We start from the raw sequence: 21,125 nt of genomic DNA, 5'->3' as shown, positions 1-21,125 counted from the left end.
AACGGTTACATTTTCTATCAACAACTGTGTGTATAAATGACATTATAGTACTAAGAACTGTTATATATCTGCTCTCCTGTCGCTACCTTGCTTCCCTCTTTCCCTTTCTCGCCCCCATTTTCCTTTCACCCCAACCAGTCGAGTTAGATGCTGCACATTTTTTGAGTCTGATTCTGACAGAGATGTTTCCCTGTTTAAAGGAAGTTGTTGTTTTTCTTGCTCATTGTGTGAACTGTTGGGTTTCTCATTCTTCTCTTTCTCTATAATATTAAAAGTGGTCTGCCTTAAGGCACTGCCTTATGTACAGTGCCTTGAGATAATGTATGTTGTGAGTTGGCGCTACATGAATAAAACTGATTTGAATTGAACTGTCATGTAACATCTGAAATTGCCTGGTCTCTCTGGATGTTTTTAGGGAGAATGCTGGGCGACTTGGAGCCAGAGGCATTTGTCTCTTGATGCTCTTACTGATTTATGGGGGTTTTATGATTATGATTGTGGTCCAGGGAAATTGCATGTTTGATTATTTATGTTTTTATATAGTATGTATGGCTTCTGACTGTTTGTTTGTAACTGTGCTGCTGTCTGTCTTGACCAGGACACACTTTTTAATCTCAGTGTGGTTTTTCCTGGTTAAATAAAGGTTAAATAGATAACATCTGCAGATGGTTTAAACAGGGCACACAGACAACGACTGCTCTGCCACAACATTTAAACCAGTTACCAATTTTATTATTGTGGCTTAATTACAGTATGTGCAGTCAACATTAAAATACAGGCACGGTCATGTATCACTGGTGCTTTGAGTATCTCTCCCGCACACACACTCTCCGCATCCCAGCTGAGGCAAGCGTACGTGAGGAAATACTCCTCTCTGCTCACTTATCAACATGCTAAACCGAATGTAAAGCTGTGGCTCCACCCATGACATGAATTCGACCAATCACAGAGCGGAACACACAACTCTGGACGTTGATTTGTAAAATTGACCTTGACCTCAGCGAATAGCAAGAGACGTGGGCGTGGCCACCGAGTAGTTCGGTTGCATTGAACGGGGGCTCTTCAACTTTTGCTACTGGAAGAATCTTGTGCAAAGCCAGCGAGCAAGATACTTAACATTATACACATTTTACGCTCATTTGTCGCCGTGTGCTGTGCATTGCTGCCCTCCGACATCCGACCTGGGGAATTGTAATCGTCAGCATTCCAACAAATTCCAGAAGTGACGAGGAGACTCCATTTTCGAATGCGGCTGCTCTGGCTAGCGGAATCCTAGCCAGTTATGCTGCTAGGCTAACTTTCCCCTGCTAGGCGGAGAGGATTCAGAACAAGCGAGGAGCTTGCAATACATTGCCCATCTGACGAAACATTCGTTGACAAAAGACTCCCAGGTAAGTTTTCGAGAGCCGTGTGTTCAGTATGCACCGCCGTGGCAGCGCTTTGATGCACATACAGGCGTTTAGTGCCTGGATTTCCTAAGCGATTTGATGCAGCAATGTTGCGCTAGCTGTAGACAGCTGGTGCTACCATGTTAGCTCCCCCGCTTCTCAGCTGATAAGCCAGCGTATTCCCCGTGCAGTCAGACGTGCTAAGCTAATGTGCTATGTATGGAAGCTAGCGGGAACGTAGGCGCATTCCTAACTCGCACATACCTTAACGAGTTACAGCTCAATGTTAGCGCAGTGGACATGCACGGGGGAAGACAGTCAGCAGGCGGCTAATGATCTGTCATTTCCACACAGGGTGTGTTGAAATGCTCTATTACACGATTGTGGTTTGATGTTGTTGATGTTGTTGTCATAGCGTTACTTTGACCCTGTTGTTGCAGCATGCTGATGGTGGGAGGCAATGGAAGGATGCACTAGAATGAGTGTGAAGGAGCTGTGTGAAACCGATGACTTGGCCACCCGATTGGTGCTGGACCCTTTGTTGGGCTTCAGCACCCACAAAATGAACATCAGGTAACTTGTCAAGCAAACAGTGTGACCGTCCAGTCAACACCCACTCTTAATGTAATCACTGTTAATCGCTTGTTTGGTCTCCACATCATTCAGTCTTTGCTCGTTCTGCTCCATCTGATTACACACACAGTCAGAAACATATGCACTTTTTCATGCTCTGCAGTAAATCATTTTATGAAGGTCATAATTTTTTTTATTTAAATGTTCTAGACGTGTTAGAATTATACTTTCACCCCATTTACATTGGTGCGAGGAGGCTCATAAAAACTCTATTGAACACACATATTAGCTCATAAAACTTAGTTATAGAAGAGATGATCATGCAAGCCCTCCTTCAAAAGTAATGATCTATTTGAGACGGATACTTTTTGTGTTTAGTGTAATGTTGGTGGAGATCCTTTTGATGGCAAAAATCTATTTTATTGCGTTTATTTATAGTGTATATTTTAAAAGACAAGTTATTATGAAGCACTTGTAATTGTTATTGGTATGAAACATCATGTTAACTTTGACTGGCTAGGCCTTCATTCAGTACAAAATGTTTTTTTTACTGTCAATATAACAAAGGCTTACACTTGTATAATGGTTATAGATGTACACTGACATGGAACACATTATTTCCATGAATATTTTACCTTCAGTGTGTGAAATGTATCACTGTTTAACCAGTGTTGGTTGATTTCTGTCTGCAAGTGTTGTTTAAAACAAAGTTTCACTCTGGAGCCAATTGTAATCTTTAGTTGTGTGATGTTTTTTGCAACAGCTATGAATTTCAGCTCATTTAAAAAAACAGTTATTGTGATCATTTGGCCTTAAGTGCAGAATGTTTTGAGGATTCCAGGCACAGTGTGAGACAGTCACTTACACTAAACTATTTGGTTAAAAAAGCATCACAATTAGACACATTAGGCTTGGACCAACAGGTTGTATTCAAGTTTTGTGAAGTTTATTTACATCTTTGCCTTTCTGTCCTCCTCAGTCCCCCACCAGAGATCCGGCGATGGGGTAACCTCAAAGAGACCCTGTTGCGCTTTCAGCGCACACATGACTTCAATGCTACGTTTGAGGCACTAACTGTGGGCGAACTGGCTGGTGACTACTTTAATGCTTTGGGAAGTCATCGACAGGAGCTGCTGAGACAACATGTAGGCAAAACAGCATAAATTAAAGTGCAGTCATTAGTGCGTCGTATTAACCCTTGAACACAATTAAAACTCCCTTTTGGCGTCCACAGGTGTATCGTTACCTCAGTGCCTTCCTGTTGGATAGCGGTGTGAAAATAGAGTCATGTGACAGATACTCGTCAGAGACCAACGGGGCTAAGATAACCTCAACGAGGCACTGGTAAGCACATCATCTAACATAACACTGTGAGAAAGCAGCACGTGGCTGGGTAACATCTCCTGCAGGATGTTCATGTAACGTAATGTCCCGGCTGGTGTGTGCTTATCTTCAGTGGTAGCAATGTGACGCTTAAACTGTTTCTCTGTAGGTTTGCAGGAGAGCGGGTGGAGGTCCTGCTGGGCTGCATAGCAGAGCTAAGCCCCACTGACAGCGCTGTGCTAAGGGCAGGAGTCAATGACTTCAGTGTGATGTATTCTACACGCAAACGCTGTGCTCAGCTCTGGCTTGGACCAGCAGCTTTCATTAACCATGGTGAGTTCGTTTGGATTCATGACTCATTCTTTTCCACTGTAAATACACACACACACACACACACACACACACACACACACACACACACACACACACACACACACAAAGATGAACCAACTCTAATTAAGTTTCGATAAGAGTACTCTCTCTCTCACTACTTAATTTGTATAGCTGCAGTCTATAATCCAAATGTTAACAAAAGTAATGCATCACTCCATAATCAAAACACAAGGTTGAAACTTAAAATCACAATAATACTGATTGACAGGTCTTAATCACATGTGACCACATAACAACAAGTCAAAGCAAATTCATTTCTTTGTGCTAGGTGCTCACTTACTTACCTAAAGATACATGTATATATATATATATGTATGTATATGTGTATATGTGTATATATATATATATATATATATAAATATATACATATATATATATATATGTATCAAAACTAGATCAAAACTATGAATGAACACATATGGACTTATGTAGTAAACAAAAAAGTGTGAAATAACTCAAAACATGTTTTATATTTTAGATTCTTCAAAGTAGCCATCCTTTGCTTTATTGACAGCACTGCAAACCCATGGCCTTCTCTCAATGAGCTTCATGATGTAGTCACCTGAAATGGTTTTCACTTCACAGCTGTGCCTTGTCAGGGTTCATTTGTGGAGGTTCTTGCCTTCTTAATGGGGTTGGGACCATCAGTTGTGTTGTGCAGAAGTCAGGTTTGCACACAACTGTTTGACAACTGTTAGAATTCATATTATGGCAAGAACCAAACAGTCCATCATTACTTTGAGAACTGATGGTCAGACAGTCCGGGAAATTGTAAAAACTCTGAATGTGTCCCCAAGTGCAGTTGCAAAAACCATCAAGCGCTACGTCGAAATTGGCTCACATGAGGAACACCCCAGGAAAGGAAGACCTAGAGTCACCTCTGCTGCTGAGGATAAGTTCTTCCGAGTCACCAGCCTCAGAAATCGCAAGTTAACAGCACCTCAGATTAGAGCCCAGATGAATACCACACAGAGTTCTAGCAGCAGACACATCTCGACATCAACTGTTCAGAGGAGACTGTGAATTTGGCCTTTATGGTCATAGCTGCTAAAAAAGCACTACCAAGGAAAAACAACAAGCAGAAGAGATTTGTTTGGTCCAAGGAACACAAGGAATGGACATTAGACCAGTTTGGTCCAAATTTCAGATCTTTGGTTCCACCCGCTGTGTCTTTGTGCCACGCTGAAAAGATGAACGGATGGTCTCTACATGCATGGTTCCCACCGTGAAGCATGGAGGAGAAGGTGTGATGGTGTGGGGGTGCTTTGCTAGTGACACTTTTGGGGATTTATTCAAAATGGAAGGCATGCTGAACCAGCAAGGCTACCACGCCGTCCTGCAGCATCATGCCATCCCATCCGGTCTGTGTTTTTTGGACCATCATTTATCTTTCAATAGGACAATGACCCCAAACAAACCTCCAGGCTGTGTAAGGGCTATTTGACCAAGAAGGAGAGTGATGGAGTCGTGCACTAGATGATCTGGCCTCCACAGTCACTTGACCTAAACCCAATCGAGATGGTTTGGGATGAGACGGACCGCAGAGTGAAGGCTGAAGGGCCAGTGCCACCTGAGAAAATATTAATAATTAATATTAAGCTCTCGAAGTAACACCATTATCGTCAAATGTTCAAATACAGTGGTGTAAATAGGCCGAGCAAAGTCAGCTAGTCTTTTCACAGGAGGCAGATTTACTCCCAGAAAGATAATTTGCTCTCTCATCATCATCCTCCTTCCTCATTATACTTCAGACACTGGTCAAAACCCACTAAGATGGAGCTAAAAATAATAATTAAATAGGGTTCCACGCACCACGCACCTCAAACCCTGATTGTTATTTTTAGTTATTTGTTTGCTATTCTACGCACTCCAGTCAAAACTCCTCGGGTCCACTCCGATCACATACCCTGGTATATACAGAACAGTATTTCTGATTTCTGAAGTACCACCAGACGATGCTTGCGTACCACTGGTGGAACTACTAGGACAAGAACCGTAGTCCAGTTAAAATGGTGAATTTGAGATTAAACTATGCATGGAAATGTACAGAGTGAAAATGTAAACTGTAATGTGATGATTAGCTGTGTTTATTTATGTGCACTGTAGCGATCGTTCACTGACCGTGTTCTGCTGCTGGTCCCTAACAGGTAAACTGGTGACGGTCAAGTATCTGCGTCTGGACCGATACCATCAGCGCTTCCCACAGGCCCAGGGCTGCAGCAAACCCATGAAGGCCTCCAGCCTCCACCTGAACGCCACAGGCTCCACGGACACTAAGACCAGCCACGCCTCAGCCAGCTCTTCAGGATTCTCATGAGCCGCTTGCCAGCGTCGGATACATTAGCGTGTTTCTCCTCTACAGCCCTCCCAGCGTCACAGCGCCAGTTTGCTGCTGCTCCTTCACTGCTTTATAACGGGGAAGAATTCAGTCTGTGCCACGGGAGCGCTTTTTTTTCCAGTTTGTTCAATTTTTTTGGTTGTTTTTTTTTTTTCTTGTTGTTTTTTTCAACACAGGATGACTGCAAGAAAAGCTGTTCTGCATTGCAGTGTTTGTTTTCTATAATCATTGTATAAGAAATGTCATAGATTTAACAAGGAAGCGAAGCTTACCTGGAATATTTAAGATGTGTGCAGATACTCCAGGTCCTCCCTCCCACGGTGTAACCAGCACTTCATTTGGCCACCGTCTGAAAAGAAAAACGGCTGCATGTTTCAGAGTATGCCTCTATGTAAGCTTTCAATACAACACAGCGTGGATGTTGATTTTCTTTTTCCCAACATGTCCGATGTACTCCTTGTTGTTATTATTATTATTACTCTTATTATTATTATTATTATTGTTATTTAGTCAAAGTGAGGAAGGCAATGACAGGTTAGTGGCAGGTGTCCTGTAAATACACATGAATGGTGGCACAAGCTTTTTTATCATGACGTCTTCGCTTTCAATTATCTAATTTGTGTTGCTGCCGCTCGCTTGCCACAGCAGAGAGTGTGTATCAGAACAGTCCCAGAGAGGCTACACAGACAGTGCCCATTCAGCCTGTCTGTCTGTGTGTGTGTGCGTGTGTGTGTGTTTGATCCATGTATTCCATATATGGGCTTTTCTTTTCCTTTGTCTTTGATTTTTGTGTGATTTCTTTTTTTTTTGTGACAAATTTACCTTGAAGAGTCACCTGAAACCTTTCTACTGCAGATATAATCCAATATATGCCCCGTCTTATTGTTATCACTTATTACATGTATTTTTTTTTTACCTCTTTCAAGTTGGGTAATGTTATACTGTTGGTGAGAATTGGACTTGCACTCCTGTTCCAAGTGGCTCATTTTTGCTGTCTCAGACCAGACCAGGACCCTGAACACCTCGCAATCCATGTGGCCAAGATATTTCCTGTTACTTTGTCACTCCCTATGATCGTGTCCACTTTGTATACCGACGCTACCATGTTTTTGTCATAGGTATGGCTCAATATCACAACCTCAATATACTGATATGGGTCTAATACTCACTTTTACATCTTTTAAACTTCTGAGCTGTTAACATTAATGTGTGCTGATGCTTTTACCACCTACCCATTATGAGCCATTTAAAAATGTAACAAATTTGCTCTAAATTTGATGCAAATTGTCAAATTTTACAGTCCACTTGGTGAAGGATAGTAGATCATATCAGATTTTATGTTTTTCTTTCTCCACTATCCCATCCAGCGATCAGTAATGGACTGATACCGATACAGTGTCATATTGGACCGATATCAATACTGAGTACTGTATCGGCTTGACCTTGATAAGGATTACTTCAAAAGTGTTGCAACATTATTCCAGAATGTTCGCGTGTTGTTTTCTTGCACCTGCGAAATTCAAAAATAAAACATAATCCAGGACTTGCTAGAAATAATTTTGTTTTTTCAAATGCAGTGAGTTGAAAGTTGGATTCAGTATTTGCAGTGCGAAATTGTACAAATGATGCACATTTCATATGTTTAACCTCTGCTGCAGCAGGTAGCAGATAACCCAACAGTGCCTTAAATTTGTGCTTTTTTTAAAAAAAAGAAAAAGGAAAAAAAAAGACTGGCACTGCATTACTGAACAATGTACTGGATTTATTAAATGGAAAAGTGGAAATGGTGAGCAAGTTCTGCCATAGATTTAGTTTTGTTAAAGTTTTTCATCTTCAGATTTGATATTTTGTAGCAGTTTTCTTTCATATTAAACCAAATGCTTCTATTTATTTCTTCATTATTATTATTTTGAACAACCATGGTGATGTACTATTTTATTGTCACTATACCTAATACATACGTGTCAAAAACATTATTTCATTAAGAATCGATCTTACATCCACTTCCAAACAACTGTCAGGATGTGTTAAAATGACAAAAATAAAGGGAACACTTCAAGAAATAAGCCAGTTGCATCACTGTTATCCATTTTTTGTTCTCCAGCAGAAAAGTGCACCTGCAACGTCTCACCTCACACTCACTGTAATGAGGCTGAATGTAAATGTAAATGGTTGGTTATGGCAACTCCTCCAGGCTTGTGCTTCAATGATAAATACATCCTCAAGGATGTGATATCTTTCCTCTGATGTACTTTATGTAAACACTGTACATTGATATAACTGTAGTATGTACCATATATGCAGCTTTATTTCCATTGAATTGTATGTTTGGATTGACCGAAATCCCTGACTTGCTAGCCCGAGGGAGGGAGGGAGGTGTGAAATACCAGACATTTGAAATTATAAGACCTTTTATTGTAATTTGTCAGTTGTACAAACGGCTCAAATTAAAGATTTATTAGGAGTTTTTAAATTTGGTTTGTTGTGCTTTTCTGTCTGTTGAAAACCACAGTTGTGGATTTACACAGGTTTTACAACAAGTAGAGTTAGCTGTAGCTGTTAGCTTGGTAAACTTTTTCTGAGTAAAGTTACTCGTAGCTGTTAGCTTGATAAACATTTATTTTTCTGAGTAGACTTAGTCCTAGCTGTCAGCTTGGTAAAATTTTGATTATTTTCTGAGTAGAGTTAGCTGTAGCTATTAGCTTGGTAAACGTTTCTTTTCATCGAGTTAGCCGTAGCTGTTAGCGTGGTAAACATTTATTTTTCCAAGTGAAGTTAGCTTTAGCCGTTAGCTTGGTAATTGAGCAGTAACCGCAGTGCAGTAACCACAACATGCACTGCATTATTACATAATGATTAAATGTGTTGGGATTCTTTTTTTAAAATTACATTTCACCATTTATTTTCAAAATGGCATTTCTTGAACTCTGAAGAAACATTGGAAGGTTTGATTCGTTTTTTGTAGAATACAGTTTTGGAGTTTGTTTTGATTTTATTTACTAATTTTATTCTACTTCGTCATAAGCTTAATGTGGTTGGTTAGCTAATTAGTTAGTGTCGTTGGCTAATTTGTATGTCCGGGATGTGACGTGACGGCTATTTGTGAGCTAACCGGAAGCGCAGCGGAGTCCTGACCATATCTGGACATGTCCAGATCGCCTGCTGTCATCCTATCCACACACACAAGCTAACAGGCTGTTGATGGACTCCGCGGTCTGATGGGGCGACGTTACACGGCCACATTATTGACACAACACTTGACACTTGTTCCCACCTCTCTGCTGCTGCTGCTGCTACTGCTGTTGCTGCATTCCCCCGGTATGTCTGACTTTTTTTCTGTTCAACAGCATAAACCATAACAAATGGAGTATTTAAACTTGTATTTTATGTAGCGTGACCATGTACTTTCCAGAAAACAACGCAGTTGTTATTTTTGGCTCGTGTGTCGGCGAACAGAAATGGCGGCTGCAACGCCACGTATTGTTGTACAAAATCTTATATATATATATATAAGTAAAAGTATTATTTGTAGAATGGTTAAGTGTAGCACGGGTGATTTAATAGTAATCAGACAGCCACAGAAAAGTAAGTAGTTTTACGCATACTGTTGTGATGACGTCATAAAACATCAATTTACCAGGCATTCACTTTATAATGTTTACATTTGTAGCATGATGGTGAACTGTGGTGACAGTAGCTGCCACAGTAGCTTTAGGTTAACCACAGAGGTGAAGAAAGCATTATGTTACAACATTACTGCTTCTCGAATTAGCCTGTGTGAGTACGGTGGCCGTGTGGTGCCAATAAAAAAAAAGAAGTTTCTGAAAACAATTTTTAACAGGACGTGTAAAAACACAAAGTAAAAAAAACCCCACAGTATTCACAAAACATCTTAGCTAATCCTAAAACCTTGAAACACATAGAAAATAAATAACAAAATACACCAACAAACCACAGAATGAAGGAAATAATAATCATTAAAAAGCATCAACAGAATATGCCCTTTAATCACAGATATTTTGTCTTGTCATAAAAGGAAAAGCATATGTATGCAATCAGGTAAATCATGGCTGAGTTCTATTTAGCTTACTCATTTTCAGGGTGCATTTGCACACAAACGTAACTGTCAATGTACAAAAGCAGTTTGTATGAGAGACACCATGATACAATATTATCACAATATTTAAGTAACGACATGGTACAATATTGCAAAAATACTGTGTATTTGTTAGTGAGAGTAAAAAAAACCCTGCAGACCTGAGTTTTCAATGGAGGCAAGTGAGGCTGTAGTTATTTTGATGTTTGACTCGATTATTGCGATATACTCGCACAACAGCTGTTGTCTAAAACTTTGTTTCAGTTAAAAAAATATATGCAAAAATATTAAACTAAATCGATTCATGGTGTGATACAGTATTGTCATGCAAAATATAAAATATTTCACTGTATTGACCCCCGCTATATGTTACTCGTGATACAAATTAGATCAAACATGGCTCTTGTGGTTGAAAGATGCCACCGCAGTGTGTATGTTGTCTCCTTCTACTTCCGGGGTCAAAGACTGGTGAGGAAATTTTGGGGCATGTGCAGAATGCCAAGTCCAACTCCAGTTTGACTAAGTGTATACATGCAGGAGTAATCGGACTATGAATCCCATTATCCAGATATGTTAATCTGACTGATACTAGCTCGATTTTAGTCAGATTAATGTGTTAGCATGACAATAAGAAAACCAAATTATTGTCTTAGACTAAAATCTGACCTTTGACATGCATGTAATTGTCAACAATATCGGTAACACATGCTTATCCTGCTAAAACATTCAAACAAAGCTGCTTTGAAAAAGGCACATACACTGTACAAAACAAGTTGATGGTTTTTTTAATGAGTTGCTGTGCTTATCCAATTTAAAAGTATTTTCACCATGTGGCCACCATGTGTACGGTATACTGTATATGTATTTCCAGTTTGTTTAAATTGTTGCACTTGCAGAGGAAGAAGGTTTTGGAGTCACTGTTTTATCTATGGTCCAAATATACTGTTTAGTCTGTGGCCTTTCAGGAATTCTTTCCCTGTTTTGACATGGTGTTTGTCATATTTGTAGTTCAGTAATAAAACACTGGAGAGCTATGAGCTTCCCCTTGTGACTATCGTCACTCCTAACAACAGAAGAAGGAGCTGTTATTATTTTTTACATTGTTAGGTTTGAATGTGTTTGACTGACTTTTGAGCTAACAGCACCACTGAATTATAAGTCAAATATATTGGCATGCAACATGGATCTCTATAGCAGTTGAATTTATTTGTTATCAGATATATTTTGTAGCTTGTTACAGTGTTGAAACATGAGATAAAGTGAGCCAGGAGAGGAGTCAGTGTGTGGAGCTGATATTTCCACACCAGAAACACTGCCTTATAAGGCAGTCTTTCTTGAGCCTTTTATCACAAAGCTCATCTCAGAGTGAAATTCTCCTCTTGGATTTCTTTTCTCTGTGAATGTTCCCTTTGGTGACCCACAGAAATTAAATATAGTTCCGCTGTATGGGGGTTATAAAATATTTAAAGGTCAGCTCTGTGTGTCTGTCTGTCTGTCTATGTGTCTCTCTCTTCAGTATGACTGTGTCTCATGGATGTCGTCCTCAGACGTGGGCTCATGGTGGCCCTGCATCGTGCTGTCAGCAGCAGATTCCGCTTCCCTGCACTGCGCGCTGCTCCTTTAGGTAGAGTAACCTGTTAGCTTAAACGTCATCTTCCAGGCAAGAGAGGCCTGTAGAGCTTATTAAAAGAATGTAGAATTTTTTATTACTATGATACCCACCAATCAAAATCACACTGTACTGCATCGTGACATCCACTGCCAAGATCTAACCTGCTTCAGGAAGCAGCTTGTCTATGTAATGCTGTGTTTCCATCATGGTATGGTTCGGTTTGGTACAGTACTGTATGGTTTGGAATGGTAAAGCCCTGGGTCAGGCTTGCAGGCTTGCTTTTTGACTGAGAACAGTACTTTTACTTGGCAGGCGGGGTGTAGGCTGTGATGCATAGCGTGACGTTATACTGGTGCAATGACCACAAACAGAGGACATCCAGCAACATTTTTTCCTTCTTGGTTTGTGACTGTTTTGTCTCAACAAGATGTCAAGCTCCACCTGGACCATATCACACCATTTCACTCTGGGGTGCTAAAAATGAAACAATCAACGTTCCACTTGGTTTAACGATAGGGCTATACCCTAAGGCTCAGTACCATTTCACCCTTTGGTCCTAACACTTATGGTGCTTTTCCTTTGTACAGTTCTATCACTACTCGACTCTACTCTTTGGTATCAGCGTTGCTTTTCTTGGTTCTTGTTGAGGTAGAGGGGCAGGGATATGAGATTTTTCCCTGTTTAATCCAAAGACACTATAGTTACCGTCATAAAGTGATGCTGTTTATCTAAGCTAGACACATCAAAACTTTTTTACAGTATTTTTTTCACAGTGGTGCACCTGTGCTCCTAGATGTTTTCTTCCACCATCCATGTCTCTGCTTTGATGCAAACAAGCACTTAATAGTGTGTATGGTCCACAATAGCGATAACAAAACGTGTCTGCTCAAGTGATAAAGGGTCACAGTCTTGAAGGGCACTAGATTTTAACCACTACTGCTTGAAACTCCATTCCATCGATACATAAATATTAGCAAGATAAGGCTTCAAACCCAAAACACATACACTCTGTCTGGTTTGTCCCTTTGACCTGCTGCAGAAATGTGGCACAAGAGTGCAGCCTCTGTAAAGCAAGGCCTTTGTCTGAAGTACATATTAAAGGCTTGCTCTAAGGCTGAGAATGACTGAGAATTATTATACAAACTTATTTACGAGTAGTTCACCCAAACAATTTGGGTAAAATGTTTAATTGTATTATTTTATCCTGCACCAGTTCAGACTATGCTGCCTGGGGTTTGCTAGCTAGCCGAGATGTCTTTTTCTTACCTCAATGCAAAAACTCATGGTAAAGCTTTGGCACTTTTATTTTAAATTCCTCAAGATAATGAAATGAAGTAGGGAAGGAGAACAGGGAGAAGAGCAAACTCCTGCTGTGAGGCTGCAGTACCACTGATAGAGAAGGAGGGAGACGGAGAGAAGCACTCTCGTTAAACCAGCTCTGTGTTTGTGTAAATTAGTTGTTAAACTGGACAAAATGTTGAAAATGTCGCTTCTGTGCATGTTTGTTGAACAAGTGTTTTAATAACAGAGCGCTTGCGTTTAATATTCTGTACAAACAACGGACGGACATGGATTTTGGTTCCCATTAAAGCATATTGGGTTATGAGGTGTCATTGTGTTTTGTTTGTCTAGATGTGTGTGTGAGACACACGTGTCCATGTTCCACATGCCAGTTAAACATTGTCCTTCATACTCGTGCGTGATTCCAGATTCCAAGGAGGACCAGCTTTTCTTCCTCATCTCGTCTCATACTGTGTTGTCATGTGTTGTTTCTCCCTCTGTCTGTCACCTTCATCCAGCCCCGTTCTCTCCTCGGTGTAGCCCTGCTGAGGGGGCTGCTTGTTTCTAGTGGTGGGTGGAGTACCTCTGTCCAGCAGCCATGTCGGGCTTCAATCTGCTGCATCTAATAACCAAGAGTCAGCCTGTGACTCTGAAGTCCTGCAGTCTTCCCTCAGGTCCACTGACTGGCTGCTGTGTGCCTGCTGTGCTCTGCCTCTCTAAAGCCCTAACACTTGGCTGGTGTGTCAGCATGTCTTTACTGTTCCAGTCTGTGTGTGATTGTTCACTGTAGAGGTCGACCGATGTATTTTAAAGGGTTCATAGAATAAAGGTCATTTTGAAGCAAGAAAAAAGCCAATAGCTAATTTATTGGCTGATAGCCACCTACCCCTAATCTCCAAGGAGAGAAGCAAATGATAAACATTCATTCATTCATTCATTCAATGTCTACCCATTTATCATCCACATTAGGGTCGCATGGTTGCGCGGCCGCTGGAGCCATTCCCAGCTGACATGGGGCCTTTGGCCACACCCTGAACAGAAGACAAACAACTCTCACATTCACACCTATGATTAATTTAGAGTGTCCAATTAACCTCTGTAGGTTTTTGGAAACCAGAGAAGCCGGAGAAAAAAAAACCCTGCACACAAGGGGAGAACATGCAAACTCTATTCCACCATGCGACCGAAATAAAAAAAAGTAATTAAAAACCATAATATTCCCTGAAAATAATAATATTCATGACGATATTAAAATGATAAATTGACGGAATTAATGACTACCCAGAGATTTTTCCGTCTATTGCCACTTGATGCCAGCTGTTTTTTTAACCTGTGTTTCCACCGAGTGTAACGGATCAGTTTGGTACAGTGTGGTACATATGTTTTGCATTTTTATTAAAGAATAGCAAAATAACCAGGCCCAATCATTCCATTCTTTGGCACCCTTCCCTCGGGGTACCAGAGTAAAATGATCCGGTATGGTCAGGAACTCAGCCGGTTGTTGTTGTCGCTACCAGTACAATGTCACTCTACGGTGCCATCGGGCACAGCTAAGACCCCGCCTACCAAGTAAACATGTTGTTCTCTGTCGAAAAGCATGCCTGACCCAGGGCTTTACCATTCCGAACCGTACTGTACTGTACCATGATTGAAATTTACAAGGTTCATTGAAGATACACTGTGGACCCTGCATTACTTACACTAGTTTTCATGCGTTGTATCTAAGAATCTGTAAATGGGCGTTTTTGATCTTAATGATCATATACGTACAGCAAAAATGCTCCTTAAATTGGAAAATAAAGCACTGACCCATAATTTGTGCCAGGTGCGCTATTAGTTAGTAGTAAGTTACTAGTACTAGTACACATGTCTGCAGAGTTTCCATGCAGAGACAACACCACATTGGAACCAGGCTCTGCTATAATTAATTTGGCTAAAATGATGAATCGGTCGACCTCTAGATCACAGTGATCTGCTTTCAGCTAATTCCCCACTTTTGAGTTGAGTTTTTCTTTTTTCTTTTTATAAATTCTGGTTGAACCCTGTTTGTATTAGATCCAGTTCTGCAGCTCCAAACTGGATCTAATCCAAACCGGGCTCAGTACCTGTTAGGTAGAAGATTTTAGTCGTTGATTGGAGTCGATGCTGTTAAAGTTTTAATTACATGTTTGATTTGACAGTGCAGAGTTCTGGCCTGGGAGGTGCTTCTCTGCATCTCAAAGTGAAACTGTAACACGCACCTCTGCATGAAAACGACTGTCAAAGCTTTGCATTTAGTTTTAGCTGGTCTGTGCTGCCCTCTGCTGGACACTACAACACAACCCCTCAGTGTGTTCTTTATTTTGTGATTTGATTGAAGCATAACATGGGAACACAAGATCTACAATATTTGACTGATTTCATTTTTTAATTAGTTTTATTTATGTGTGTATACATATATGTATATATATTCAGAATGTGAACTATTTGTGTCAAAGTTAAAACATTTAGACAGCATTTGCCAATAGGAAAAAAAGTTTTACTTGTGTTGATTAGGTAGCAGATAACCTGGCACTTTCTTTTAATCTGCAAGATAGTATCCTCGTACTTAACATATAGATATAGGGATCACTTCCTGTAGCTGGATATGACTTATTCTTCTAATTATCACTAATTCTTTCCATTTTAGTGCTATTATGTTAGCCAACGATTGCCCAGACACGCATGAGGTTGACATGTTTTGTGGTCACTTGACCCTATTACATAAGCATCTGCTATATTTAAAGTTGTATGAGTTTTCAGCTTCTTAAATGTGAATGTTTACTGTTTTATTTGCGCTGTATGACAAAGAAATCATGAAAACTGAATCATTTTGATTGTGGACCAAACAGTTTGGGAAATAGCGATTAACATTTTTCAAATATTTCGTGGATTAAGCGACTAATTGGTTAATCAAGGAAGTAATCAAAGGTTTGTTTGATTATGAAACAATTTTTTTGAACACCCATGACTTGCACACACAGATACTAACAATAAGCCTCCACTGGTTAAAAAGTCTGAACAGTAACTTGTTTTTGTTTTTTTTGTAAAGGTGTATATTAAGCATCTGTAGCTTTCCTCACTTGTTGCTTAGATGAAACGCTAACACAATGGCCAGTTAATTCACTGCTTGGCTTTGAGTGTGATTTTGTTTCTGTTCATTTACACTTTTGAAAGGTTTTCTTCTTGCTGTGTGTTTTTGGATTTGTCCCAGAAAGTTGTGAAGATGTACTTTTTTTTTTTTATTTAGGATATTATAGCTAGACATTGTTTATTCAGAATAGGTACATTAATAAACATCAACATGACTGTAGCCAGCAACGTTTGAACTACTTGTTTGCTTTTTTGTCCTCTCCATCTCCTCTTTCAGGAGCATGTAGGACTAAGAAGACATGGCCTGTGAGATTCTCTCAGGAGGAGCTGAGGAAGCGCCTCACGCCCATGCAGTTCCATGTTACTCAGGAAAGAGGAACTGAAAGGTGAGAAGACAAACACAAGCACATGTTGTGCCTCTGCTTGTCCCTCGTATTCAAACATTTGAGGTTGTATGCGTGTACTGTACAGGCACACACGTTGACATCTTAGTAGGGCTGCAACGAATAATCCATTATTAGTCGTGAACTAGTAAAGAAAGCATGAAATCAGAATAAAATCGGTTTGTGTTAAACGAGACATTTAAGAACAATTCCAGGTTTGGTTGACGTGACCATTATTTTTCAGGATTTTCTTACACCAAACAAATGGATTAATAGAGAGAATATTTGATGCATTCATACGATGTGCTAAAAAATAATCGTTGGTTTGCGGCCCCACGTCTTTGTATATATTAGAGCTGCAGGATATTAGGAAAACAGACAAAACCCAGGAAACGGCATGAGGCATGTGCAGAGGAGCATACTAGATCTACTGCATGACCTGGCAGGCGGTACAAGAAGGTTGTCCACAACTAATCAAAAATCCTCTCCTTCCACTTTAAAACTGAACTTAGGCGCTCCATTGGTAGAACCTGAAATATCTCTCCATACCATTGATTAACAGCTGGAGGTCTGGGCTTAATTCACTGAAAGAATAGGCACCTCCTAGCTAACAAAAGAAGGAGGCTTGATGTAGAAAGACATCTTCTAAAAAAAAAAAAACAGGCCTCATTTGTGTGTTCTTACGAAGAATTAGGTTAATTTCCTGTGAAACTTTTCTGTAAAGTTTAAATAATAAAGGGCAGTGCTAGATTCAGTGTCTGTAAGACACCTGTTTTGCACTTAACTCAGAGAGGAGAACCTTTCAACTCTGACATAAATTCACAAATATAATTAATAATTCCATTCTTTGGCAGCCATCAAAAACAAGACATCTATTCTATTAAAGTACGCACTCTCATATATGAACATATTTGTGTCGTTAAACTATACAGGGCATTGATTACGTCCATCACGTTGGACATTTGTTTTTGCACTGTCGTACATGTTCTTGATGAAGTCTGTTTCCTCAGTGCCTTCACTGGAGAGTTCGCTCTTCATAAAGATGATGGCACTTACACATGTGTCGTCTGCGGGGCACAGCTGTTCAGGTATGAGCTCCACTTTGTCATAATCTCCCACTACAATAACAGAATATTGTTGGAAAGTCACTATTGCATTTTTTTTTTTGCAAAATAAAATTCACAGTATGTGTTTTTTTTGTCTTTCATTTTTTTATAGCTCAAACACTAAATTTGACTCTGGTTCAGGTAAGAATGACTGTGAGCAATGATCAGCTTGTGCATGCAGCCACGCAGGCTAACATTGTTGTCTGTAACTACATCAACACAAACAAAAAGAGTTGCATCTGATACAGTCTCACCAAATGTGAAGATTTTGAACTGAACAGTGTCCTGCGAAGGGATGGGACAATATGTAATATTATTGTACAACATGATCTAATTGAATTTGTCTAAAAATGACTGGCTGGTCTGGGAAACACAGTTTACAGTTTTCTTATGCAGGTTTAGCTTAAATAAATGCATTTGCTTGTGTTTCTATGTTCGATTTGTAATCGAAATCGTATCGTGAGACGTCAATAGATTCACACCTCTAATAAAAATGAAATGCTGCATGATCTGAGTGCGGACTCATGTGTTCAGGTTGGCCGTCCTTCTTTGACCTGATGAAGGAGGAGTCTGTAAGTGTGTCAGATGACTTCTCCTATGGCATGCACAGAGTGGAGATCACCTGCAGTCAGGTACAGTATAAACACTGCATCAACCAAAGCAGCAGCCTGGCTGCAGCCTTTCACATTGCATTGAATAAATGTCATACACATGTTGTTCACTATTGTTTTGGGCAATTTGAATTGAATAAAAAACAGAACATTTGTGTTTTTAATAGGCCTACTTCAATTTTTCTTTGCCTAATCATAACATTTATTCCACCTGCTAGCCTGAGAAAATGAGAGTGGCCCCAAGTAAAGGCTGCACATTATTGTTTCCTGTTGTGTTCCAGTGTGGAGCTCATCTGGGCCACTTGTTCGATGACGGACCGAAACCGTCGGGGAAACGCTACTGCATCAACTCAGCCTCACTGGCTTTCCAGGCCAAAGACACCACCACCACCACCTCCTCCTCCAGCTCTGCGGCTGAAGATGGAGCAGCCGGCAGCTCAGCAAGTGATGTGAAGACAGAGCTCTGAATGACACACAACACCCAAAAGTTCCCATAACACACACACACACACATAGACACATAACAGTTATAGGAGTTCACAAGGTCACGATAGAAGGAGGTGATTGTAGCTGCAGGAGAAATGAAGAGACTCAAACACAGACCAAATACACAGGACGTAGTATAATCTGTCACAAGGGGGAAATGCATGTTTCCCATAAAAAGCCTATTTGTAGTCAAAGCTGCGGGTCAAACTGATGAATTGCCTTAAAATGAACCTTCGGTGTTTGTCAACGTGGCTCAGATATTTCTGTCATGAACACAGGTGAAGTTTGAGCTTCATATGCTTTTCAGCACATTTATCATGTTGTGGCTGCAAAATGCTTCCTGTTAATGATTGAATTTTATTTAAGGCAGTTGTATGAGGTATTGACACATTATCAACACCAACGCTGTTGATACTGGTGTCGCTTTTCCTGTGAACCAGCCCTGGACCCAGACACTCCCTAACGTCAAATTTGTTATTCTGTGACTTTTGCGTTTGAAATGCTTTTTCTGGTTTACCTACGTGACTCAACTTACCAGACGTGGCAGCAGTAGACCAGCAGCTTTTGTGTCCCTGCGAGCGGCAATCGCTGATTTTCTCGATGATTATCTAATTTGTCTAATTGTCTAATTATCTAATTCAAATGATCTAATTTGGTGCAGGAGAGTGAGTGATTTCAACTTGCTGGCTGAACTCTGAAGATATTATAACAAGCAGGTGTAGATATTATTGACAGTGCGTGTCCGGGTCCAAGTTTGCTTGATGTGGAAAATCAGCTTTGCTAGTTTATCAGTACTTAATACAACCACACTTAAAAAACAACAACAACCCTTAACTGCCCTTTAAAATGAATCAACTTTGGACAAAAAAAAACATCCACATTGACTCCATTGAAGTTGTGTTTGATACTGAGAGCTTTATTTATTATCACCTATGCAAGTGCTGCTGTCAGCAGTGTCACAGGAAGTAACAGAAGATGACTCTTATTGTGGAAAAGAATTAGGTCACTTCCTGTATCTTTTTCCTCCCTTAGTATTTTGCTTTAGGGAATACTGTATTTAGTTGTTCACAGCTTGTATAAAACAGGTGTTGGATGAATAAAATATTAAGAAACACAACAGATTATTTAGTTTGTGTGTCATTTAAAAAGTGCATTTTGCCAAAATAAGTTTGATGGAGTTCCCCTCTTGGTTTTGAGTGTCATCTTATTTACAGGGGATGACATTATTTATGAGAAAACAGCTTAAATAGGTCAGGTTCTCATAATCTATGGATGAAAAAAGGAATTATACCAATTTTATGAAATCCCAAAAATAATTCCAATACACATCACAGTAAGCGTCTTTGGTTTTAGCTATTTTTTGCAATCGGATTTAAAGCAACCTTTCCTTTGGGGAATGAGCTCCATCTCTGGTCGTAACTTCCTGCACGTCTTGATGCAGCCAATCACAAGCACCGTTAGATATTTGTCAAACCGGGTATTGCGTGATTATTGGTTCACTGACACAGATGAGTTTTGTTCTAACTAATGACATCACATATTCAATATTCGGTGATACATTACTCATTTAAAAATGAGAAATCTGCCATTTTCTCCGTTTATCGATTGTGTTTTTTCGTCCTTCGTTAACTTGAGGTGTCACTAAAATGGCTGCCGAGTGGTGAGGCCTGATAACATTGGAGAGGTGGAGCCTCAGTGGGACGACGAGATAAGACTATGAATATGCTTACAAGACAAGCAGGACAGTGATAATAGTAAATAAAACAAAAACAAACTAAAATAATCATAGAAGTAATTAAAAGCAACTAACCAAACAAGATAACAAAAGCAGGAGTCTGTTTCAATTGCATTTTATATCATTACTATTATTATTATTATTGTTATTATTATTATTATTATTAGTAGTAGTAGTATCATAACAGAGCAATGTGAAATAAAATAGGTAAAAGCGAAAGGAAGAGCAAAAGGAGGTTGAGAGGGCGTAACAGTGAGATGGAAGGAAATGGAGACAGAGTATATACTATGTATATGTATATGTATACGTATATACATATACATAATGTACGTGTGTGAACTGTTGCTTTTTCCTTTGCTGCTCTCATACTCCCTGTGATGAGCACATCCTGCTTTTGTCCGTTTCCTTCCATCTCACTTTTGCACCCTCTCTCACCCTCCTTTCACTCCTCCTTTCCTTACACCTTTTCTTTTTTAAAAGCTATTCAAGATGCATATTTTCACCCTTCTTCTTGTCCCCCGTTGACCTCTCATTTTACTGTTCCCATACAACTACTACTACTACTACTACTACTACTACATTGATCCCACAAGGAGGGAATTCACTATGTATATGAACCTTCTAGGGTTCATATAAATACAGGATGGTGCTTTTATCTTGTTAGTTTTTTTGAGATCTGCAGTGTCAGC

The 21,125-nt window shown here is 39.9% G+C and overlaps 2 protein-coding genes across 7 annotated transcripts; both read left to right on the top strand.

The window, feature by feature from the left end:
* Positions 1–1,025: 1,025 nt before the first annotated feature.
* Positions 1,026–3,703, top strand: LOC122766966 (histone-lysine N-methyltransferase KMT5C-like; the record flags this gene model as incomplete). Its single annotated transcript, XM_044022244.1, has 5 exons — positions 1,026–1,391; positions 1,829–1,961; positions 2,941–3,106; positions 3,196–3,305; positions 3,454–3,703. Coding segments are annotated over exons 2-5 (639 nt in total), but the record flags the coding sequence as incomplete, so codon positions are not given.
* Positions 3,704–9,133: 5,430 nt separating this feature from the next.
* msrb3 (methionine sulfoxide reductase B3) lies at positions 9,134–19,818 on the top strand. Of its 6 annotated transcripts, none has more exons than XM_044021421.1 (7): positions 9,134–9,333; positions 11,628–11,735; positions 16,393–16,501; positions 17,509–17,586; positions 17,717–17,745; positions 18,139–18,236; positions 18,497–19,818. In XM_044021421.1, exons 2-7 carry the CDS (start codon positions 11,642–11,644, stop codon positions 18,680–18,682), a joined length of 594 nt encoding a protein of 197 aa, XP_043877356.1. In that variant the 5' UTR covers positions 9,134–9,333; positions 11,628–11,641; the 3' UTR covers positions 18,683–19,818. The 6 variants fall into 6 exon arrangements, with proteins under 6 accessions (XP_043877356.1, XP_043877355.1, XP_043877358.1 ...); XM_044021423.1 differs by lacking the exon at positions 11,628–11,735 and adding an exon at positions 13,523–13,678 and having other exon boundaries at positions 9,259–9,333; XM_044021424.1 differs by lacking the exon at positions 9,134–9,333 and adding an exon at positions 13,523–13,678 and having other exon boundaries at positions 11,717–11,735.
* Positions 19,819–21,125: the final 1,307 nt, after the last annotated feature.

The sequence above is a fragment of the Solea senegalensis genome, linkage group LG3 (genome assembly GCF_019176455.1).
Source record: "Solea senegalensis isolate Sse05_10M linkage group LG3, IFAPA_SoseM_1, whole genome shotgun sequence".
In the NCBI taxonomy this organism is placed as follows: Eukaryota; Metazoa; Chordata; class Actinopteri; order Pleuronectiformes; family Soleidae; genus Solea; species Solea senegalensis.
The sequence above is the reverse complement of the archived record's forward strand: the minus strand, read 5'-3'. Positions and strand labels throughout refer to the sequence as shown.

Coding starts and splice junctions, on each gene's coding strand:
- msrb3 (XM_044021420.1), top strand. CDS start 9,234: ATGGGGCGACGTTACACGGCCACATTATTGACACAACACTTGACACTT. Junction 9,334..16,392: donor GCTGTTGCTGCATTCCCCCG/GTATGTCTGACT, acceptor CTCCTCTTTCAG/GAGCATGTAGGACTAAGAAG. Junction 18,237..18,496: donor TGGAGATCACCTGCAGTCAG/GTACAGTATAAA, acceptor GTTGTGTTCCAG/TGTGGAGCTCATCTGGGCCA.